Source organism: Artemia sp. Qi Xiang Cuo, chromosome 14 (assembly GCF_049724085.1).
Source record: "Artemia sp. Qi Xiang Cuo chromosome 14, ASM4972408v1, whole genome shotgun sequence".
Classification (NCBI taxonomy): Eukaryota; Metazoa; Arthropoda; class Branchiopoda; order Anostraca; family Artemiidae; genus Artemia; species Artemia sp. Qi Xiang Cuo.
The window spans coordinates 44,520,270-44,545,540 of record NC_142807.1 but is presented as its reverse complement, the minus strand read 5'-3'; the positions used below and the strand labels follow the sequence as shown (position 1 = coordinate 44,545,540).

The window sequence follows — 25,271 nt, the reverse complement described above, 5'->3', positions numbered from 1 at the left end:
TTTAGCATGAAAGGATTTAAATTGCCTTGATTCAAGTCATGTTAGCTATTTTTCTTGGCAGTTTCAATGTGTTAATCTGTAAGTTATCTTGATTAAGATGATATGTACATCGACAGACTATTGTAGCGCGCCCTTATTTTTTTTTTTTTTTTTTTTTCGTATTTCGATCTTTCTCGGTGGTTTATACGCAATCCAACCTTATAATAAATTTCTGTGTATATGCCCACGTCTCGTAAAAATTTAAATTGAATGAAAGTTTCACGACACTTGCTAGAAATCAGTTTCACCAATGAAGATAAAAGTTTTAGGTAAAAGATCTAATTTATATCACTAGAATATTTTCAAAATTATAGTTTTCTTTTATCTGTCATAGCAATAAACCCTGGTAAAGAAATAAAACACCCTTTGGATCTATTTATGTTTAAAAGAAAATTTGCACATAGGTCTGACCCTGAGACGAGAGACAGGGGTAGTCCAAACTAAGAAAAAGTATATTCTTAGGCTTAATATTTCTCATATTTACAGCGAGGATTCCCGTAGGCTACTCTTTTCACTCCCTCCCTCCTCTTGTGTAAAGGAATGCTTATACGGTTCTTACAGTTTAAAATTATGCAAATAAATTTATGTATGCTCATAATGATGACTGTAGAGAATATTGTCATTCTTTTTTTTTTTTTTTTATCTCTTTTTGTATCAAGTCCAAGATATTTTTACAACGGAAATCTATTTCGTATTTCATAGGTTCTTTTTGAAGCTTTGGAAAGTTTTGTTTTAACTTCTCCTTTCTATAATAAAGCTAGAAAAATAAATAGAATGTTCAATTTACAGGTGAAAGTCAACGTAGAAGAGTTAAAGGAGTATATAACACAAGTTTCACGATCAACAGAAGCTTTTGATTCGGCTATATCATCATCTGACGCAAGCTCTATTAGCGAAGTCGCTTTAAGACCGTTATCACCCCCTCCTTTTGTTCAAAATCAGCTAAAATCTCCAGTGACACCTATTACAAATGGATTTGTGAGTACTTCTCTTTCTCATGTATTTGTATGTGTGATATCCAAGAATAAAAGCTGCTCGGGTTGTGATTTGTAAAAATTGTGTAAAAACAAATATCATAAAAAAACAGAAAAAGTTTTAACAACGCAAAAAATAAGGGTAGCGAACATCATAAATTCAGGGGGAAATGCAAGAAAGGGGAATGCACATCTATCTATTGCTGAGCAAACACACTATGTTGAATACCGACCCAGATATACTTTTCCAGTGGACCTAGTATTATAGTGGCAATTCCTACTCAAAGTTCTTGATCCCATTATCCAGTTTCTCCTACTCGTAGCTATCCTAAGTTTTCCTTTTCTTTAGTACCGAAAGCCCATACAATGATATACACGCCGCTTTTCTACACATGGATAAAGTGTACCGTTCTAGGCCTTGAACTTCCTCTAGTACTTTTTTCCTTATCTTACATGGCAGATAGTTCTCCTGTGCCAAAATAACTAGTCTTGAATCCTCCTTCTTTACAGATACATCGAGGAAATGTATCTGACACTCCCCTCCTCCTGCCTCCTTAGGTTCAGTATAAATCCCAGATTATCCGAACAATATCCGCCCGCGTACAACAATAGTAGTCCTGCTTCCTTTTTAAATTCCCTTAGTTTCATGACAAAATTTTATCATTTTCAGCTTTTCTTTCCATGTTGTCCACGTCCAAGGCGCCCGTAACTATTCAGACCCTTTTTTAATCTAGATCAACCATAAATTCCCTTATGATATAAATGAATTTCCTTAATTGCCACTTCAATCAATCTATCACTTGACAATGAAGCCATTCTTTCCTCCAAACTTGTTAGATATTATCTATTTTCTTGTTAAAGTTGCTAGGAATATGGGTGAATATTAGTCCTAGTTTTAAAATGTACTCATCAAATCAACGTAGCCAGGTCCATGCTGTTGAGCATGACACAAGTTTTATTGAGATAAGCTGTGATGCGGAAATTCAATTATTAATAAACTGCATTTCCCTAGATACTTAGGCTTTATTTTAGATGAGACTCTTAGTTCTTCAGACTAAATAAATCGTATGAAAAAAAGAATAAATCGCCCGTAATGTTGAAACTACGAGGAAATTGAAGCATATTGTCTGATATTTGTCTTTAGAATTTTATATTTTTCACTTGTCCATTGTCGCCTTTTATATTGTTGTTCAGTATGATCTTCAACTTTTCAGTCACTTCTGAAAGGTCTTAAAGCTTTGCAGAATTCTGCTATTAGGATTTTAGCAGATTATGGGCAGATAAATTCAGTGAGAAATTTGTACTTAAAACCGGATGTTCTTTCTCTCGCAGTTATGTTTTCCTTGTATCGATTGTTCGACAATATTAATAACCTTGTTGCAGATATATGTCGATGGTGACTGAGTGAAACAGCGGGATCACAGTTTTTTGCTCGGCACGTATTGCTTAGTTCTTTTAGTCATCTACCGTTTGTGGTCGTACGTGAGTACGACCAAAGTATTTTCCAGGGAAATTTGAGAGATTTTTTTAAATTGAATTATCATTTTATATTATTTTAGTAAGTGAAGTAATTTTATTATATAAGTGACTTGATGTTTGAGGTGTGTTTATGTTTGTTTATTTATACCGATATATGTGTTTGAGGTTGGAATTGGCCTAACGGACGGGAAGATTCTTTAGCTTTTATTTGTTGTAAAATTGCCTGCAAAATGATACTCCTTAAAAAAATTTTGTTTTTAATTGTCTCTGATTGCTTTTGCACACATTTATTTCTCTGCTTTTTTATTGTTTTATAACACAGGCTCTTAATTAGCTTTTAATCTCGTTAATTGTCTTTTATTGAACAATCCCTCAACCCTACTAGTATCTGTTCGGATTTTTGCCAGCAGTTTCTATATTAGTAAAAATATATAAACGATTTAAAAAAAAGTATAATACGTGTAACAGGGGCAGTCAATACTTTCTAGATTTGGCAGATTATGAACTGCAGTTGGAATCCCCGTGTGCTTATGCCACACCTTTAAAATAATTTCTAAATACTTCTGTACCTTCTCGAGAAGTTTGAATTTATATGGCAACATGGTAGTCCTGTCCCATTCTTAGACTATGAAATTTAAAACGTTGGTCCTGGGCTGGATTTACTGAATTTGAATGGGGAAGGAACATTTGGATTTAAACTCCTACACCTCCCCCCTTAGCAGTAACACCCTCTACAATTTATGCTGAAAATAACAGTTGCCATGGTCATTTCGTGGATACAAAAAAAGAACTTTTCAGTCCAAAACCAAACCTCTTTTCAAGTTACTCGGTTAGGTTTTTACTGTCTTTTACTGCGTAAGTTAGACACGTTACCAACCCATGTAGTTTTATTTCTAGACATTTGGTAAACCAAATGATTACCAAGTGTGTAAAAATAAAAACAAAAGGGACTGTAGTAAACCAAATGTTAGGTGTTTGAATAGACGAACAGTAAATTTTATACCAAATGAAACCTTTTAACGTTTATTATTCTGTTTATATGCCTCCTTATCTTCCTTTTAGGAAGATAAAAGAAGGATTTCTCTAAAAATATGCGAGGTACCTTTTTACACGCCGAACACTAGCGATGGATACTGATTTCCCATGAATATCTACGTTGGATGATTTTTTAGCTGTCTTGTTACCTAAATTTCTAGAGGGCGTTGTATACCATTCTTTGACTAGTTTAAGGGCTATTTTTTCATGACTGTTTAAAGACCAGCCTACATAACATGTAGTTTTTTTTTATTTTATGCTATGCCAAATAATGAAATTTTTTAAACGTTTTTTTTGTTCTTTTTTTCAATGGTCCTTTCTTTCAGACTGCCAGTTTCGATGATGCTGCATTTGGTGGTCCAATACAAACTAATAAGTTTACACCATCATTTGACAGTGATCCGTTCATGGCTGCTTTTGGAACGACTCTCGAAAAAAGCCCGGTAAGTGTTCTTCTCAAAATACAATACTAATAACTCTAATGGGGGATATTTGGCCAACAAAAGACCATTATTGTGGCACTGTATATAAGACCACGCCCCTCCTCCATTCCAATCTGTTCAAAGCATCCCTCTTGGCTAGCCAACCAAGAAGTTTTAATATCCTTTAAATCCTTCCTCGTCACCTCTTATGTTTGGCCCGAGATGGATGGCCAAAAACGATTGTTTCCTAAATATGTCATTCATCCGTTTCGCGCAAACATCCGCGAAACGCGTCCTATCCATTTCAGCCTTTCTCTCTCAATAGTTCTAGAAAGCGGGGTAGAACCGCATTTTTCGCACAGCTTGTTGTCTGAAATATGGTCAGTCAAAAAGATACCCAAAACTACCCGTAGACAATTCCTCTTGAAAATACCTAAAAAATCATCCCCCCTCTTCCGAAGCGTCTAAGTTTTAGAACCATTCTTGACCATTGTTGCCATTGTAGCTTCCAACATTCTAATCTTGTTTCGCAGCCTTAACTTTCTATTCTTCTAATTTTTTTCAACCCTGGAAAACACCCTGGGCCTTGGCCACCTTTATTAATAATGCTACACAGGTAAGCGAAACTATCCACTTGATCGATCTTCTCGTTACCCAACATCATCTCTTCAACTTCATTTATTCCTAGTGAAAGCGAATTAGTTTTCTTAACATTAGTTTTCAAGCCTATTCTTGATCCCTGACTTCTCAAAATCATTAAAAATTCAATTAATGGCCAACATTTTATCTAGGAAACTCAAATCATCTGTATAACCTAGTTCTAGGAGTTTTACCTTCCCATTTATTCCATGGTCTCCCATAGCCTTTGCTGTTTTCCCTAAGACAAAATTGATCAAAATGATCCATATGTAATTTGATGGGGAAACACTAATCATCATAATCTATTTTTCTGGTATACTACACTAGGACCTTCACTGAAACTCTTCTATTGGCTGAGCCTAACGCCTGTTCATAACCTACAAAACTGAGGACTAAAGGAATCCAGTGATTTAGGCACTTCTCAGTTATTGATCTAAGAGTGACTCGGTCGACACATCCTCTACCCTTCCTAAAACCACACTGTTCTTATCTTAAAACTTTATCTACAGCATCTCTAAGTCTAAAAAGTATCATCATACAAAGTAGTTTGCTACCTATAGAAACCATGCTAAAGCTTCTATAGTTACTACACTCACTCTTATCACCTTTCTTGTAAAAACGTTTAATTAAAGTTTTAAAAAAGTTGTTAGATATATCCCTTTTCTTTAAAAATGCCATAATTTTCAGTAGCTTATATCTATCTTCGCAAACACCATATTTTAAAAACTCATTTACCACACTATTAGCACCTGAGGCATTATTATTTTTCATCCTTTTAAAATTGTGTTTTAACTCTTCATCGCAAAATAATTCTTGCTTTACTTCCAAATTGTTGCAAACTTTATCATTCTTTTCTATATCATTTCCTGCAACTTTATCACGGTTTAACACATTCTTAAAAGAATCTGCCCATCTCTTCTTAACGCATCACTAATTGAGGCCCCATTTCTATCTTTAACCTGGACTAGTCCGAACTGACCACTTCCTCTTAATTCCCTAACATGTCAATATAATATTTTACTATTATGCCGTCTGGCTGCATCTTCCAGATCCTCGGCAATTTTATCCATGACATCCACTTCGCACCTCCTTAATTCATACTTTAATGCCATCTTTAATTCTATTGCCTTCCAATGTTCCAATGCTGATATGAAAATAACTAGCTTTGAGCGCCAATTGCTGTCAAGCGGATGTAAATACAAAATAATTGGTTGTATTGTAGAAATCATTACTTATTGAGCACCCTTAGTTTGCTCTAATAGCCTAGCACGTTCAACTTTGTCCTACCAACTCAATATTATACTTTGCTATTACCATCTCCCTTCTTTTAAGCTTATAGACGGAAGTGTAATTTTGAAATAAAAATTGCTCAAAATTGCTTCCATATTTCGATATTTATCAATGACATATGGTCAGACCAGGGTTGGTCCCCCTAGTGATTTATCTCTATTTCTAGTGATTTTATATTGCCTAAAATCCCTAAATCAGCACATAAATCACTAGATTATTAAAGAAAACCTGTAAATCAACCAAAAAATCACTCTAATCTAGTGATTTCCTTTCACCGGGTGGCAACCCCGGGTCAGATATATGCGCAAGGTGGGGGCCTTCGCGCCCGTATTAAATCTTTGGAATGTTTACGATGTCCCTGCATAATTCCCTATATTTTGCATATGATCTGCATATATTATATATCTCTCATCATGAAATGTTGCCCCTTATTATTAATGCGTGTTTGTCTGCGTAAAGTAAGCACTAGTTTGTTAAAATCAACTTGAGAAGCTGTTCATTGAGAAAATGTTCGGTTGTCACATCCAACTCTAACATATTTGTATATTGTGTAATTATGAAAAGTTTCTCATTTCAAACTGCGCTGCGGTTAATCTGTACAAGTTGCACAAGTTAAGTAAATAGTAGATTTTCTTTTTCTCATTTATAAGCTTTGGGTCGAAACTCGCAGGAATTATAAATTTATAGACTGCTATATTGTAGAAGAGAGGAAACTCCAATGCTCTATATTACAAATGTTTTTTTTAAGAAATAAATCCAAGAACAACCATAGCTGCTTCAGTTTCACGTTTTCCACTATTTATTAGACTGCATCCAGTATTCTGGAAGATACAACACTGATATGTAGAGAAAATTCTGATAAATTATCCGCTTAAGTTTTGTGTCTGCCTCTCATACCTTCCGGTAATGTCTTGGGAATTATATGCAGGTATTAAGAATTTATTCTATCAAAGCCAATGAGTATTTTATAATTTTTGTGTTAGCATATTTTAAGCTTTGTGGGTTAATTTTTTAATTCAATTTACTCTTTCCTTTAGGTTGAAGGTTTTGCTGGAACATTTGGTGATACTAAATGGAATGATACTGGAGAATCATCCGTAAGTACTTCCAGTTGTCTTGAATTGGCTATTGCTCAGTTTTGGCCGTAATTCTAAATCTGTTTGGATTGCTGTTGTATTCCGTAGTAATTATGGCTATCTAAACACCAAATATAAAAAAATTAAGGTTTATTTCTTCAGTGCCATGGATTCAATCATTATTGTTCATTTGTCATTTTGAGCATTTTAATCAACTTAGTTCATGTTTTTTTAATCGTTTTATAGTAGCCTACACTAGCCTGCCTCAACATGTTATACCCAAACTTAACCCCATGGTTAACTACAAATCATGTTTTCTAATTTTGACTGCTTGGTGGCTAATTTAAAAAAATTGAGTAAGTTATCTAAGTGGTGTTATCAATACTAAAGATGACACGAAAGCTACTGTAATGAAGGAAGTGACAAAGCACTGTCATTAATACCCTACATTTTGTGGAAAAAAAATTAATTGTCATACGATATTTACTGGATTAATAATGTTAAACTAATAAAGAGGTGATTGAACAGTAATAATAACCAGAAAATTAATTATAATGACTGACGTAAAACTGACAAAAGATTTACTTGTCATTAGGCTCCTACAAGTGCACTGTAAGCATAGTAGACAAAAAATGGTGGTTTTTCTTCGACATTCAGTGAACATTAAAATATTCGTGAAAATGTTATCTTAAAGTATTGGGTTAAAAATGAAATATAATTAAATATATTAAATATATAATTAAATATATTACAATTAAATATAATTACAAAGTCTTTACTAAAAACGAAGAGTTTATAGTTGCCTTGAAAGGACTAGGGCTCGCATGAAAATTTGTAAATGTTGATATTTGAAATGATTTAAGGAAAGAAGGAGTCCCTGTCTCCGTAAATGAAAGGGTGGCTACCTATCTAGAAAGAGTTGTTGGCAGTAGTAGTAGTAATGTTATCTAGATACCCCCATGGCTATATATTTTGTGTAATCTAATATTACAAAGGAAATAAAAATGTAGAAAAACAGGTTATTATGTTCTGGTAAACTTTTATTTATTGACCGCTTTTAAAGAATAACAAATTAATAAAGTAAAAGTAGTACCTTTAGATTCTTGATTTTATACTCTTTTATAATATCATGGTTGCTTTTCTGACAATTTGCCAGTATCAAAGGATTGAATCATGATAATCTGATTCATAGAGACTAGTTGCATATTATAAGTAAGAATTTCATTCTTTTAGTGTTTTCTTTTAGTTTTGTATGTATCCTATCTTATAGTTTTGTATGTATCCTAGCGCTATATCTGGGATTAAGATAATTTCTTAAACCACATTGGCCTGACATCACATAAAGAAAGAAAAACGAGCAAAAATGGGGTTTTTATAGGCCAAATGACGATACTGAAAAAACGATCACCTTCTATTAATAATCGAAATTTAAAAAATTTTAGTAAAAATGAACACTTGGTCTTACACGCATTAAAAAAAGATCATTCCAGGATTATTACGAAAGCCGATAAAAGCAATACTGTTTTTATATTAGATTCAGATAATTACGACAAAAAAATCAGAGACATTTTAAATGATTCTAACACATATGAACAATTAGATACCGATCCCACAGAAAAATTTGTACAGGAAGTGCGAAAAGAGCTTTCTTATCTAAAAGGAAAAGGTGAAATTACAGATCAGTTGTACAAAAGGTTTTACCCACGCGGTTGCACGTCCCCTCGCTTTTATGGTCTTCCTAAAGTTCATAAGCCCGGTAATCCACTTCGACCCATTGTTTCTTCTTTTAATTCTCCTACATCAAAAATAGGAAAATTCTTATCAGTTATATTTCGCCCACTAATTCAGGCTCAAAAATCCTATATTGAAAATTCCGCTGATTTTGTTTCCAAGGTAAAGCAAGTTTCGGTTAAACCAAATACAATAAGTGGCATTTTTGATGCAGATTCAATGTATACCAATTGTGATCCTCAAAAGGCCGAACTGTTTTTGGAGCAAAAACTTAATTCTAACCCCTCTATATCAAAAAATTCTACTCTTTCGAATCAGACACTTCTTTCGCTTACAGCCCTTTGTAACAAAACTTTTTTTTATTTCCATTACAGAGGCATTTTTTATAGACAGAAATATGGGCTCTCCACGGGTGCCCCCCTATCTCCTATACAGGCTGATATTTTCATGGACGACCTTGAAGAAAGGGCTATTTTGCAAAGTTCTTGTAAACCTGAATTTTGGGTTCGTTTTAAAGATGACATTTTTTATTTATGGGAGCATGGTGACGAGTCTCTGTGTTCTTTTCTTCACTTGCTCAACTCTTTTGATTCAAAACTGAAATTTACTCAGGAATAAGAGATAGACAGGCGTCTTCCTTTATTAGATGTTCTTGTGCACCCAAATGATTCATGTTTAGTGTTTATTGTCTATATAAAACCCACACATAATGACCGTTACTTAAGTTATTCCTCCAATCATTATCCTGCTGTGAAAAGAGGAGTTGTCACTTCTCTAGTTGATAGAGCATTGAAAGTTTGTTCAACACGTTTCTTGGATTTAGAACTCAACCACCTTAGAGATATTTTATTTGGGAATGGTTATCCAATTAGTTTAATAAATTCTGTAATTACAAAACGCTTTAAAAGATTATCAGATAGTTCCACAGAAAACACAAATCAAAGGGAAAATTCAGTTTATCTTGGCCTCCCATACATTAAAGGGATTTCAGACCACATTTCAAAAAATCTAAGGAAAAATAACATTTACACTTATTATAGACCCAGTAAAACTATCAGGTCCCAAATTTATCAAGGTAAAGACCCTATTCCGATAGGTGAAAACTCCGGTGTCTACAGAATTCCTTGTTCGTGTGGTCTTTGGTATATCGGAAGAACAAATCAGCGACTAACAGATAGATTAACCCAGCATTCTAGTTCAATTAATAATACACTTAAAAAGCGAAAAAAACCAGAAAATTTTGACTCTGCCCTTGCAGAGCACATTTTTGAAAAACCAGACCATGCTATTTTGTTTAGTCAAGCTAGTCTTATTTCGCATGATAAAGGTATTGTCCGGCACTACAGAGAAGCTGTTGAAATTTATAAATACCAACATTTAGGTCTAGCTTTAAACAGAGATTCCGGTGATTTAAGAATAAACGAGTCATATTTCGGTTTTCTCAAAAGAGACGCCGATACGTTACTAATCCCTGAAATAAACCTTGAACCACTTTCCCAGTAATCTAATCACACACATGAACAACCCCTTAGGTCTCAAAGGGTGTCTGCAATAAATGCCTTAATTAAAATCCGAAATCAAACGACATAGTTTTCCAACTTATTTAATTGCAGGTTCGTTTTATTTTTTCGAGTGAATGAATTGATTCCTTTCATTTATCAGTTGCTCGCTAGTATCCGTCGATGGCCGTTCATGTTTTTTTTGATTTTGTGGAAATCACGGATATTGGCGAATAACTCGCTTTTATGGTTGTTAGGTAGTTGGTTTTAATTCTTTTAATTTTTGGCTTTTATTGATACATCGTTTCGTTTCGCGCTGAAGAAGAGAGGCTTTTGTACTCTCTAAATATTCGCTTTGTTTTTTCAGTATCGTCCTTTGGCCTAAAAAAAACCCATTTTTGCTCTTTTTTCTTTCTTTATGTTATATCTGGGATTGTAAGGGGGGGGGGGGGGTGCATTGTCAGAGAAGTGACCATAATATTTCGAAAGAACATAAAATCAGAAATTTAATGGTATTACTTTTATTTTTTTAATTAATTTATTTATTTTATACCATTTTTATCTATTTAATTATAAGAAGAGTTTTCAACCACTAAAAGTTTATCAATTTAAATTTTTTCAAATAAATAGAAATAGATACTCATTTTGCTAGATTCAGTTATTAGAAAGGTGCCTTTACCTGTCCTGCCTTGTTCGACATGTTGTCTTGTGCATTTGCGATAAATAAAAGTTGAATTCTAGACGTTTTAAAGATGTCATTTTTTTGCTTTTGTTTTTGTATACAGTTTGCATTTTGCTTTTCTTCTTTTCTTTATGTGTTTTGTTTATATTAGTTTTTTTTTTATCTTGTCTCTTTTTTTCCCATCGATAAAGGCTTCCTGACGTGAAGCCGAAACATTCGGGCTTTATTATTATGAGTGAACCAATCTTTTTTTTTGTTACTGATCCATTGTCTTGTTGAAAAGCTTGGCCCATTTTTCTATATTTTCATTTCGTTTTAACTGTAAACGGAAAGACAATCTGGTCTAAAGAGTAATTTTTCTAAATATTACTTTATAGCTTTATAAAGTAACATCTGTTTTATTCATATGGTAGCGGCTCAGTGTCTTCTTTTTTTAAATTCATTTTTGTCTTAAAGCCTTGTGTTAAAGGTAATTACTTTATTTGAGATACCCTTAAAAATTATTTCATTATTATAGTTTCTTTATGTTGGATCCTTTTTAGGGTACAGATCCGTTTGGAAGCGACCCATTTACAGAATCTGTCGGAGCGGCTAAAAGCCCAACGCCAGCATTACCACCTAAAAAGGCGAAGCAGCCTCCCCCAAGGCCTGCACCGCCTAAAATTACAGGTAAAAGATCAGGCATTTATCTTCTCATTCTATTTTGGTGTTTTTTCTTGGTTAGAACCTCATCGTTCGCATCTTTTCTCATAATTACACCCCCTCCTTCGAAAAAAAAATGTTTATTTCCATTGATTGTATTACCCGAGCGGCTGGTTTATATGTAAATGCTAAAAATTTTATAAGTATACTTATTATAAATTCTCATAGTATCGGTATACTCAAGAACGACATAAGCAATCGCTAATAAGGGCCTTGTCAAAATTTCAATTTTTTTTTTCTTATTTAAAACTAATTGTGATTTCTGGTGAAGCAGTAAGATTTTGATACTTCCCAGGAGTGAAATTCTAAAGATTGAAAAGTCGGAATCTGAATCTATAAACTTAATGATTAGTATTTATTGTAGTTCATCTTAGTCGTCCAAAATACAAACAAGTATTGTTGTTATCATCTGCACACCTCGTATTTGATATTCTGAACGAAATCGAGTTAAGGGTCCTTCCATAAATAATGTTTAATTTGTGTCCAAAGGTAAAAAAAAAAGCTTTTTCGCCTGCTGACCAATGGTCTGCGTTGCGCAGGTACCGATCTCCTGATTCCTTGCCTTCGGACGGGAGTGCAATGCGTGGTTGGAGGCAAATCATTCGACGCCTTCCGTGTTTCCCCCCAGGTTTCTCCAGGTACCCATTTAGAGTTGTCCAAAGGTGCAAACAAAAAAATCTTCTGAGATTGGGTTAAAAAGATATCATTAGAAGGACAAACCTGTATTTTAGTCAGTCTTAGAAATACTTAGGCATGTAATATCAAATTTTCTACAAATCTTGAAATTTTTTCGCATTCTTTATTGAGCCTCTTATTTTTCGGGAGCTTCACAATTCTCGAAGGCCCTTAAGTTTTTTTTTTTTTTTTTTTTTTTTTTTTTTTTTTTTTTTTTTTTTTTTTTATTACTCTTGTCATCTCCAAAATTTTCACGAAATTCAAATTCCTTTTACTTCCTCTGTTAGATGCCACGTTGTCTGGAACATACCTGAGTCAGCTCTTAGGTGTCAGTCTTTAACAATTTGTACAAAAATTGTACTATATCCTCTGGACTTCGATTATTTTTCATGAATCGAGTCTTTCTTGGGGATAGGATCTGTGAATAGCAGAACTATTACACCATCGAATTATTCGTGCAGCGACTCTCGCTCTGAAGATGAGTTTTTAAGAGTGGTAGTATTTTATTTGTTCTTCGTTTTTTTTTTCTTTTTGTTTTACACGTTGTAAGCCACGTCGAATCCATTTATTTTCATATTTTTATATATGTTTTGAGTTGATTGAACTTTAACAGCTAAAAATAAATGGAAATGATCTTATTTATTAATAAAACCATGAGTTTCTTGAATAATGGAGTTTTTTTAGAAAGTTACTGATTTCTGCTAAAGGTTAATGTTCCCTGTGAAACGTGCAATTTTGTGACAAGCCAAGAACCGTAACTTGCACCGAGAGGAGAAAATTCTTATATAAATTGGATTTTTAGTTTCAAACCTATCCATTTAGCGAACCAGAGTTTTGATGTTGTTTAGATTTTCTTTTGAGAATGATCTATAAACTTGATGAAAATCTATTTACTTTCGCATGTTTTCGACGTATTTTTCACTCTAAAAAATGGAAAGCAAATTTCAACTTTGTAATTCGTAAGATGGTATGAACTCAATCTCAGCTATCACATCATATCAAAATAGTCGTCTTACGTTGAAAGATTAATAGCGTTGGAGAGGTATAACATGCAAACTTACTGAGTGAACATGAGGACCTAAGGAAATATTTGGGTGTTGTTTATCTTTTTTCGACTAGGTTATCTCCTTTTTTGGTTTGCGTTATCAGTCGTAAAACGAAAATGTCTGATCTCGAAGTTATTTTAGCCAAGTCTTAGAAGCAGCAAAAATATTACTACTCAGAATATTTGGTCGTAATTTGCAGTAAAATAAAATAGGAAGCTATTTATTCGTTTTTCTCCTCCTGTAAAGCTCGTACATTTCAATTTTATGGCTTTTGAATCATTGCAGCCAATATTTCCTCTTAAAAGGGTTGCAACGCCAACTTTAGAGACAATTTTCACGAATTGACCCTGCGGCATTTATTTCAAAAACATTATGTAATATTTTGACTTTAGGAATGAATGTATATCTTAAATTGAGAATTGTAATAAACCATTTTCTTTTTATTGTTGAATTTTCAAAATTTAATCTGGAAAAAAAATAATTTCCGACGTATTTTACCTTTAGGCAAATTTGGCCCTCCAAGACCCTTACCTCCTGTGGCAAAAACTCCAACTGATGCCTTTGCCAATTTTGATACAGATCCCTTTGGTGGTCCTCCAGCGCCTAGTAATCCAACCAATGGATTTACTGATTTTGCTGACTTTGGAAGCAAGGTATGTATATTTATGGTGCTAGTTAAATTGCTGCAAACCCTTAATGACATACCAGAAAACAAGGTGTAGTTCTGTATTGCGTATGTTGCTCCGTTGTTTTTGAAGTCATCAAAAAGTGCGTTCCAGGTCAGAATTCCCAGCGTATTTGGTAGGGTATTCAGATCATGCCATAGGATGCCCTAACAAATTCTTACCGAACAAATAACTCTTTTGGGGCAAAGGAGGAGGGCAAATTTGGAAAACACAAAGATATGCAAAAGTACGATTGGTATGGGAAATTTAGCAGAAATCTTGAAATTTTGGTCATGAATGGTGGGCAAATTCTCCTGTGGTTCCATTTGTCTTTGCGTGACAGCTGTAAAAGAACCACGAGCTTGCAGATTTCTATCTAATGCAAAAGTACGATTGGTATGGGAAATTTAGCAGAAATCTTGAAATTTTGGTCATGAATGGTGGGCAAATTCTCCTGTGGTTCCATTTGTCTTTGCGTGACAGCTGTAAAAGAACCATGAGCTTGCAGATTTCTATCTAAATTAGTATTTAAACTATACTATATATCTAAAACAAAACTTAAATCTGTGGAAAGGCTGCAATTTTCCATGCCCTTATTAAGCAAAGAAAAAAAACATGTTGTTGTGATCTCCATTTAGCCAGATAAGTGGCATTGCTTATTTGAATGACCCCGCAATGAAAGCTTACCTTAGAAAAAGATTTCCTATATCAAAACAAGAAATAGATGTATAATGTGTGGCCACAATACAGCCAAAATAATTTGTTAAGAATAGTCACTTAAAAAGATCAAAAAGTTATAAACATTTATAGGGAGCTTTTTGCGAGCTATAAAAATACACAGGTGGTATAATGAATTGGACAATTCAGACAAACTTTTGGCATTCACTATAGTTTTTACTTGAATCCTTCGTTTGAAACTTGTTAAAAGTCTGTCATGGTTACGAATGGAAGTCAAGGCAAGTTTGGACGGTACTGGGGTGACAGGTTTAGGTTAATGCTTCCGTTTTTCTGCCTCTCTTGCAAGATTTTTCACCAAGTAATTCTGTTTTGCTATATATTGCGTTTGAAAAAAAAAATATTCCCTCATTTTCTATTCAAATTCCACTCTTTTTTTTATTGTCGCTAAGATTGTTACCAATTTTATTATATAGCTATTAAAATAGGTCATTTTGAGGTATTTTCGATCCTAACTATGTAATTATGATAAGATGTATGAAATCAGAGGAGGATGTATGGATACATTTGGCACTGAAGAAATGAGTTTTTAGCTGGGCTATCTCTCTGTGGGATTTCCCCCAAGATTTTTGAATTTCAGTCTTGAGTTTGGGATCTTGCAAAAAATACGGATATTAACATGACGCCCAAAAAGTATATCTAATACATCAATTATGATTATTTAATATCTTGGGATACTTTGCCAAACCTTGGGATTTTTTTGCAAGATAATCTTGGAAATTGTTAAACTCTCTTAGGCAGAGTGGTTATAATATCTTGGATATTTTATAGCATCCCTCAATCTTTATCATGTTTTTTTTGCTATTTCGATACAATTTCTTCTAATAAGTTATGATCTATGTAAAAGCAAGAAAAAAAAAGCGCCAGATATGTATTTTTCACTAAAAAGAAAAAGGCAAACAGTGATGGTTCTCAACAATTTTTCATTAGTAAGTTTTATTAACTTGAATGCCACGAATTTGCCATGAAAAATTTAAGTTGTAAGGATATAGACAGGGTACATGAGAACTTTTTCACTTATTGCAACCTTAACGTAGGAACCTAACACCAAAATGTTAAGCCTGATAGAAAAAGAAGAAGTTATGCTCTACAAGCTTAAGCAAAGTAGCTGTTCTATACCAGCTACTGTCTTTTGAAAACTGCTAATGTTGGGAGTTGTCTGACAATTTATGGAAAGACACTGCTTAACATCTAGAGTATGTGATCGCAGTTATGTTCTTTTGAAGTGTTATTTGTGACCATGTCTCGTGGTCACAAAGACCATTCCGAGCATTCTTTTTCTCTTTTGTGAGTATGTGGAGTTTTCTCAAGAGCACAAACTACTAAACTACAGTCCTGCTGCTCTACACAACATTGCCTACATCGTCAAACAGTCAATGAGTCTAAAAAGTCTAATGACAAAATAAGAAAATCTCAAATGGTGTTTGTGAGGTGATCTCTTTAAAAACAAAGTACACAATGTATTCTTTACATGGGTTTCGACAAGATTTACCACACTTGGCTAAAGCAACCGGTTATATCAATTGATAGCGTCTGGGTTACATCATCATATGCTTTTTTTTAGTTCTATCTGTATTAAAAACATGATATGTGCTATCATTTTTATTCTAATTTAGTAAGTTCGAACCCTAATTGTTCGAAACTTCAATATATAACTAGAGTAATTTTATTTTGGCGGTTTTGTTTTTCAGTGAAAACTCCATGTGGTTAACTTTATATATTCGTGAACAAGAAACTGGATTAATATTTGTTTAACTAATCATCCCATCTTTCTTTACATGCAGCCTTAATGGAAATTATCAACTGAGTGTTTTTTATAATTTGTTATTTTAAGTAGTTATGTGTTAACGTTGTTTTGCATCTGTGAATTTGATGTTTGCTCTTAAGTTTCACAGTTATCGAATATGTAGTGCATGAATTGATGTTTGAAAAATTCTATAAAATAAGGGTTGCTGGATTGTTTCCTAGCCGGGTTTATTTAATGTAAATTTTTGGACTTTGGATATCTGTCTTTTTCAGTACTTTTACAGCAGTTCTTTTCTGATTTCATTATTATAATAGACCCCTTTTGAAACTTGGAATAAAATTAATGTTGTCCAATCCCTTCTTAAATTCAGCCCTCTGCGTTTATCTTATATTTTCTGAATTAAATAGAGAATAGTCTTTCATCTTTTTTTAATGATGAACAGCTACAACATCAATCTTACTGAAATACGCATTGTTGAAATTACTGTGCATTTAGGTTCCCGGTTAGTAGCTAAGTTGAATCCCTTGCGCTAGTTTATGATTGTGTGAAACTAGTAAACAGTTTTGAGAGCAACCTGTAAGGATTTGTAAGACAAAAAACAACAGAGGTACTTTGTACCCTGTTGCTATGCAAGAAATTCAGATAGTCAATTGACTGTTCGGTAACTACTAAAATCTCAACCAACATATAAATTAGAACTCAGTTTTAAGATTCACTGAAAAAACACTGAGTTTCAGCTGTGTTTTAAAATTTAAGCTATGTTTGAATTTCAGCTGTACTTCTATGACATACTGTACTGTACTTCTATGACATCGGGAAGTACTTCTGTACTTCCCGATTTTGTTCAGAGCTTCAAGTCTAGGAAATACAAGGCGGTGTTTATTCCCGTACTAATCCGTTTAATGTTCCAAAAGCCGCATTTTCATAAGTAGTTGACAATACGTGAATACGAGTTAGAGTGTATCGATCAGATTGTTCCATGTCTTGGTATCCTTTTTTGCATATTTGATGTCTTAATATACAAAGTATTCAATACGTCCTAGTATTTCATTGTTGTAAGATTGAGCAAATATTCCCCGTCATTTGAGTGTATATAATTGTATTCAGGGCAATAAAACCTTAGTATATGATTTCTTGCTACAATGTGTTCTAATATATATTTATATTTCTTTGGGTTGTGCAAGCCATACACAAGACTTTGGGTACCCTGAGCATTTATCCTTAATCGGGGATAAGCTAAGAAAAGCTCGAGTGAAATATTAAGCTTAGAGTTCAAGGGAATGGTAGCCGGTGGCATTATATTGCTAATGGGATTTGCGATTGAAAGGGATATACTAAGCGAATTTCCGAGTTGAAGGTGGTTACGGGGGTGTGGTTATGTATATGTGTGGGTAGACGAGTGGTTGAATGCCTGCTGACGTGCTTTGTCAAAAAAAAAAAAGTATCGTAGTAAGTATTATCCAATTTTACACTGTGTGTACCCATTGTCATGCGATGACTGAGCTGTGTTAGTGTTAAGTTAGAATTCGGTACCCCCGATTGCATAACTTGTGGTTGCTCTCTCTCTCTCTCTCTCTCTCTCTCTCTCTCTCTCTCTCTCTCTCTCTCTCTCTCTCTCTCTCTCTCTCTCTCTCTCTCTCTCTCTCTCTCTCTCTCTCTCTCTCTCTCTCTCTCTCTCTCTCTCTCTCTCTCTCTCTCTCTCTCTCTCTCTCTCTCTCTCTCTCTCTCTCTCTCTCTCTCTCTCTCTCTCTCTCTCTCTCTCTCTCTCTCTCTCTCTCTCTCTCTCTCTCTCTCTCTCTCTCTCTCTCTCTCTCTCTCTCTCTCTCTCTCTCTCTCTCTCTCTCTCTCTCTCTCTCTCTCTCTCTCTCTCTCTCTCTCTCTCTCTCTCTCTCTCTCTCTCTCTCTCTCTCTCTCTCTCTCTCTCTCTCTCTCTCTCTCTCTCTCTCTCTCTCTCTCTCTCTCTCTCTCTCTCTCTCTCTCTCTCTCTCTCTCTCTCTCTCTCTCTCTCTCTCTCTCTCTCTCTCTCTCCTCTCTTGGTCCCTTGAAGATTCTAAAATGCTCTTTTGTATGCTGATACTTAAAGGATTCTATTACTGTAAACTGTCGAATGAGCATTGGTATTAGTTAGGGTTCTCAATTCCTCCGGGGAATGCGTTTTTGGGGACACCTGGGTTTCCACTGTAAGATGATTGGTAACCCAGGGATTTTATGTAGGTCGCGAAAAGAAAATTTAAACATAATATTATATTTCAGATTTTATTTTTATTTTAAAATATGTTTTATGTCGTTCATCTGAAGTTTGATGCACGCCTAAGGACTCGATTTTTGCTGGGACATAGTTTTTTTAAACAGATATATCGTTACATTAGACTCCAGGTATCAGGAATGGAAACACGGCGCAATGCCATCGTTAATGCGTAAGGACGTCTGTTTGTGTAAAACATTATTAGATGTCTAAAAATGAGTAACTTTTAAACAAAGAGTCAAGGTTTAGAATAGCAGAGCTGACAACTGATCGAGATGCCGGATCAAAAATATATAGGTCAAAAGTTTTTAGAACAAAAATAATGGTAATATTACACGGGTTGGATTAGGTTTGGAACTGCCTCTAAACAACGCGAGTTCGGATGGTGACAGGGGATCAAATACGTTTCTTTTTGAGTTTTTATTTTGGGTAACTCCTTTTTATTTTATTTTTTACCTCCTTTGCTTTAAATTATTTACTTACTTTCTGTGCATTTTTAATGAAAAGGAAAATATGTTACCTCATGAAACAAAGCAATTACATATAAAAGCAATGACAATTTGTCTGATCACACGAAAAGACCGCTTATGGCAATGTCAGATTACTACAATGGCAGGAAAGAATAGTGAAACTTTTTGCAATAGGACTTTCCGTAATGATTCAAAAATCGATGATACAACCAAATATCAAAATATATTCTGGTAAATCTTGAAACCAGTATCCAATCAAAGTCAAATTTGCCTTGTCAAAATTATAAAAGAAATTGTTTCGGGTTGACCCTTAGCAAAATTAAACATGTAAAAAAAAGTTCATTCAAACGAACAGAAATTGTCATATATATATATATATATATAGGAGGGGGTTACCGTTCCCCTGATCCATTTGCGCTGAAATTTTGATTATAAACTGGTGATATTATGATCTTTTATTTCAGGATTAAAATAGTTGCGCAACAAAAGGGGAACTATCACCCCCCAACATCAATATTGTATGCTTTATCCAAAGACGTTCATCTACGTGAAGGAATGATAAGGGCGAACCCCCTTCCTATTGATCTAAAGAATCTCATTGAAAAATTTAAAAATTTTCCTTAAAAATGCTTTTTCTTAGGCTTTAGGCACCCTCTCCTCTCTCAAAGAGATCCACTGACCTCCCCCCAAATAGTTGGCATGTAATTATGCAATACTGTTGTAACCGTTACTAATACTACATACTTATTCTTTCCGATAGCCATTCATCATCATTTTTAGAGGCCAATGTGCCATCGGGCGGTAGTGTGGATTGGAACTCCTACATAAGTAATTCTTCGATATTTCTAAACCAATTGGCTATTTGAATTTTTTCTGTACCATTTTGACCCTAGTTGGGCCGAAATTGCTCTTTTGTGGCAAAAATGGTAAGAATTGAAATTTCGCTGTGCCACGATCGCTTTTGTTGCTAAAACAAAAGCTATTACTGTTACTTAAACACAACTTCGTTGTGGCACCTAGTTCTCCAGGAACCCTGTTAGTATTTGGAAATATAAATAGAAGGGTCGGGGATAAATGGAGGAAGAATTAAATAAAAAAAATTAGAATGACAATGCTTTTTGACGAACCCTGAATATTTAAGAAGAGAATGAATCGGATTTTTCAGTATTAACATTCGTGGTATCTTATCCCCCCCCCAGGGGCGGTTTTAGGGGAGGGAAAGAGGGGGCACTTGCCTCGGGCGGAGAAATTTTAGGAGCGTAAAATTTCAAATTAACAATCTAACGATTTTAATATATATCAAGAAAACCCTAGAAGAGTACTATCGATATGTCGAAGAATATGTCCTTTGTCAACTTAAAGAATAGATTAATCAGGAAGAAACTACCGAAAAAGTTGTGAATTTTTACGACTAGATATTATTATCTTATGAGCTTTTATTTATTCAATTCTGTTTTCTTCATTTTTTTTTCTCTAATTCACTACTAGAACCGCACTGCTATTTTATCACAAGTAAACAAATCAAATTATAAGAAATGAGGAATTGTTTCCTTTGACTCTCTTTGACTCTTTAACCTTTATCGTTATTCACTAAAAAAAAAAATAGTGTCAAAACTGTATTGGCCTCATAATACAACAGTTTTTGCTTTTCTATAGCTGTCTTTGTCCTCTTTTTTTTGCAAGCAAGGGATGATGTGTACTGTAGCCTCAGGAATAATAAGAAAGTAAATAAACCACCGAACAGCAAACGTAAATAAAGGAAATGAAACGTAAATGAATGAAGTAAACGTAAAGATCTTTTAAATCCGTTTGATTTGTTCGTTGCTGCCAAATTCAGGTTAATTCTTATCGTTTCATTTAGTTTTTCCTCGTTGAGGCCAGCTGTTCTGGGAACTATCTCTTTTTTTCAACCTTCGTTTTTTATCTACTTCGATGCATGCTGTATGATTTCTTATGTATTTATTTATCTTTAGTTCGAATTTGGGAGTAGTGATCCATGGAGTGGTAGTGGTTCTGCATCTAGTCAAAGTTTAAACCGATATGCCGATTTGGATTTCAAAGAAGACCCATTCAAAGATATGCGCTACGATGACCCGTTCTCAGCAGACCCATTTAGTGCCGAAGAAGCTTTTGCGGCAAAAGATTCATTTTCTTCAAAAAATGAACAAGGTGCAAAACTGGATTTTGGTGCTTTCGACGATCCATTCTCAAAATCTGGTGCTAATGACCCTTTCTCTCCGACATCGAGGTCGAAATCCCCATGGTCAGATACTGACAGAGCTAAATCACCATGGTCCGATGGTTTTGGTGATTCATTTTCTAATAATAACAATGTTAGTGTTGCTGGAAAGAAAAAGAAAGAAGGACTTAGCAAAATGTTAGGCAAAGCCTTTTCACCAACTTCGGAAAAGAAAAATAAAAGTGATAAGAAATTAGCGAAAAGTATGAGCGCTCTGAATGAACTGGATGTTGCAAAGCAGGAGAGTATCCGCTTAGAAGCTGAAAGGCGAAAACGCTTAGAAGAACAGGAAAAGGCAGATTTAGAACTCGCTTTGGCATTAAGCCGAATGGATACTAGTGCGGCACCAACACCACTTGTTAATGATAGGCTGATTTAGGATTTTTGTTTGTTTTTTTAACCATGTGGCCAAACATCTTTAAATATGAACCTGAAGAAGATAGTTCAATTTTAGCCCTTGACAAGTCAAAAGGATTAACTTGATTTCATATTAGTTTGATATCTTGATTTCGTTTTGAATTATCATTGCAAAAAGGATTAAAAATTCGAAAGGACAATAAACTCGGTCGTTGAATAAAAAATTAACTTTATTAAAGCCAACCTGACTACCTTCGTGTATTTTTTATGCTAATGCACATCAGCGAAAAAGACTTAAATATTTGTCCCCCCAACGATTGAACCTTATGAGCCAAAAATTATATTATTTCTTCATTTGTGTATATGGGTAGTCTTGTAGAAACGATCGATTTGGCTATGGAGCAGCTCATTGATGCCTATCCGTGTGTTAAAGCGTTCCTCCTCTGCTAGATTGATATAGATGTTGCTTTCTCTAAATGTAAATACTATTTATTTTTTGTTTAGTTGACGATAAAAACATTATAATAATCAGTGGAGAGTTCAGAAACTAATTTGTAAAACGAGTTAAAATGTTATCCCACGAATCAGTACAAAACTTGATCTTTGTCTTGTAGAGCTAATAGATTAGGCCACTAAGTAGTTCACTTGATGCTTATATGCGTATAAAAGAGCTATGATTGGACAAATTAGAATAGCTGTTGCCTTCTGTAAAAGGTAATGCTGTCTGTTATTTTTAAGAGTTGATGATCAAAAATTAATATAACTGATGACCGATAAAGACAATAACTTTAAAAACTGATTGCTACCAAGAACCTCATTAAATTAGTTAAGTATAATCTTCTGATAGACTGAAAGTCTTTTATGACATAGAATGAATATGGTTATTAACTTTTATACATTATGCCCAAAGTAATATTTCTTTTCAGAAGGACTTAATGTGTATAACAGGTTTTTCCTATTCTCTGTTTCTGTCAATGATATTATTATTATTTTGAGGGATTAAATACGTCGAAAAATGTAACTTTAAAAAAAGACGATAAGTTGTTCGCACATATCTGCCTTTTTTGCTTTTCTTACTAAGTTCTTAGATTCAAATATTTTTCAATATATTTTAATTCTCATTTTAATCCGTTGTATTAAAACTGTGCTAAACTTACAAATGGTTGTGATTCAATTTAAAAGCTTAATATTTGTGGCTAAGGAAAACCTCCCGAAACATATTTATATTTGGATACAATTTAAGGACGTCCTAGGACTCAGTAAGCTTCTATTAGAATATATGTTTTTGTCAATTGGAATTAAAACTCACAAGCTCCATTTCCGGTGGAAACCGGTGAAATATCGATAGTTCTTTCTTTGCATAGCTACAAAAGCCCCATGGCAGTCAAGTTCTAAAACCGCTGCATCCTGGGCAGTGGCGTAATTTCTTCCAAATAGGGGGGCGGGGGGAGGGGCAAAGTTGGAGCCAATTTTCCCATATCAAGTGAAAATGACAGTGAAAACTGAAAAATGATCTATATATTCCCATAAATGCAGAGATATATTAAAGTAAACTGACCTGTTTCTCTGGATACTTGAATTATGCAGGCTTATCTTAGTTTTGATAAGATTTTTTTTTGCAAAAATTAAATTTCAGCTGGGGGACAAACTATGGTCTGGGGAGGGAGCAAATTTAGGTCTGGAGGGGGCAGTTGCCTCCCCCCCCTGCCCCATAGCAAATTACGCCCCTGATCCTGGGTCAACTAGGTATTGGAACCAGAGGGTAGTGAGGAAACTCATAAGATTTCTTTTTCTTTGTTGGCAGTGGCGCCAGCTTCTACTCAATTTACCAGTACTGTTTGGGTTATCTCATTTTCTCATTTGCAGATGTGGTTGGAAAAACGAACTTAAGATATCCGATTTTTTAGGTCGATTCTTGGATACCTAAAGAAAGCTTCTTTGTACAAACAACTGGTTGCTAATAACAGCAAAATAAAGTAAAACTAAAACGTTTTTTTTTTTTCGTTTTCCACTCTCTTGTGAAAGTTACTAGTGCATAACACATTTTTAAATATCCTAGCCGCTGGTCCTTTGTTCAATCGCGTGACAATTGGGAATACAGAAAATATAATAATTTTAATAATTCTATTTCCAATATCGTTTAAACGAAAAACACAACAGGCGAGCCGTTCGGAATCCGAACCGATTGATTCTTAGCTTGCATGTTCTATAAAAAGTCCTGGACAAGTACCTATTAATTTAACCGTTACAGCGTGAATAATTATTTATTAAGGCCAACTTCATTAAATCACTACAATTTACTGAAAACACCCTATACCGCAACCTTTTCGCGGTCTTTCTGTCTGCAGCTCGTGTGCGGGAAAGCATTAGCTTTCCGGGAAAAGGAAAAACTCAATTTCAAGATATTTTTGTTGATCATGAATATAAATAACGCCTAATAAATCTTTTGTTGGCATATGTACGCAATTTAAAGGCTAATAAAAAAAAACAAAAAAATGATTCGTAAGGAATTTATCGCAATATGTGCAAGACTTTCTTAGATCTAAACAAGAAATGAGATATCCCTTTTGATGATATCTTTTTAACGAAATAGTCAAGGCTCTTTGGTTCGTGCCATTCGATGTAGCTCAAAAAACTGGTTTAAAGAGCCCCTAATTAAATCTGATGAAAATCGTTACGCATGAGGCATCCACGTGAGGATTTTGTTATTGTTTGTTGTTTTCATTGTATTAATAAGTTTGGCAGTCGAGGCGCTTACAAGCAACTAGTTTGTCTTCATATTCTCTTGTTTTTTTATGATCATTATCGAAGTAGTTGTCTAAAACGAAGTTCTATCATACCAAATACATAATTCTTGATACATCCTTTCGTAGAGTTATTACGCACAGGCCTGACTCTTCTTTCTAGTTCAACTTTGATCTAAGATTTACCAAAAATGTTTTCAGTATAAATAGACAAGTGGTCCTAGTCTGGCAACTTCAGATAAAAATTCTAATTTTATTTGGGCTACGGCATGTCCCGCTTATTGTAGCCTCTGCAACTAAATAGAATTTATTTCTTTGATGGAAACAAGCCAAAACTACCAGCCGTTACTCTGCAACCTTTATAATAGCGTTTAGTGTCATCCCTAATGTTCTATGGCTTCCTGAGTCAAAAAGGTAATTCAGCCATTCAAACAACTTTGCTATGAGATTTTTTTTTTTTTTTTTTTTTTTTTTTTTTTTTTTTACCCAAACTCCATATGCAGTGGTTGGAACTGTCGTTGGAGATAATGACTTCAATCAAGTGTTTGGATTGTAAAATCATTTTAGAAATTGTTTCGAAAACTTATTTTTGACTTTTCTAAACATCATTATTTATAAAATCCCAATATTTACGGTATTTTGAGTTTTGTTTTTATTTCCCTGTTCGCAAATTATTATGCCTGTTTAGTACTGAAAATCGAAGCCAGAGGGCAGATGGTTTTTTCTTAGAATTTAGATTCATCTTTACTTCATACTAAACATAAACTGTCCCTTTGACTG

At 34.2% G+C, this 25,271-nt stretch overlaps 1 protein-coding gene across 1 annotated transcript in view; it reads left to right on the top strand.

The window, feature by feature from the left end:
- Nucleotides 1–24,954, top strand: part of LOC148944509 (uncharacterized) — a 63,392-nt gene extending 38,438 nt beyond the window's left edge. Inside the window, exons 12-17 of the mRNA XM_089100759.1 lie at nucleotides 829–1,017; nucleotides 3,854–3,970; nucleotides 6,916–6,975; nucleotides 11,409–11,535; nucleotides 13,794–13,942; nucleotides 21,125–24,954. Of these exons, the coding sequence (XP_088956885.1) occupies nucleotides 829–1,017; nucleotides 3,854–3,970; nucleotides 6,916–6,975; nucleotides 11,409–11,535; nucleotides 13,794–13,942; nucleotides 21,125–21,769 (1,287 nt within the window). The 3' untranslated portion in view covers nucleotides 21,770–24,954. The remainder of the gene's footprint in view (nucleotides 1–828; nucleotides 1,018–3,853; nucleotides 3,971–6,915; nucleotides 6,976–11,408; nucleotides 11,536–13,793; nucleotides 13,943–21,124) is intronic.
- The last annotated feature ends 317 nt before the right edge of the window (nucleotides 24,955–25,271 follow it).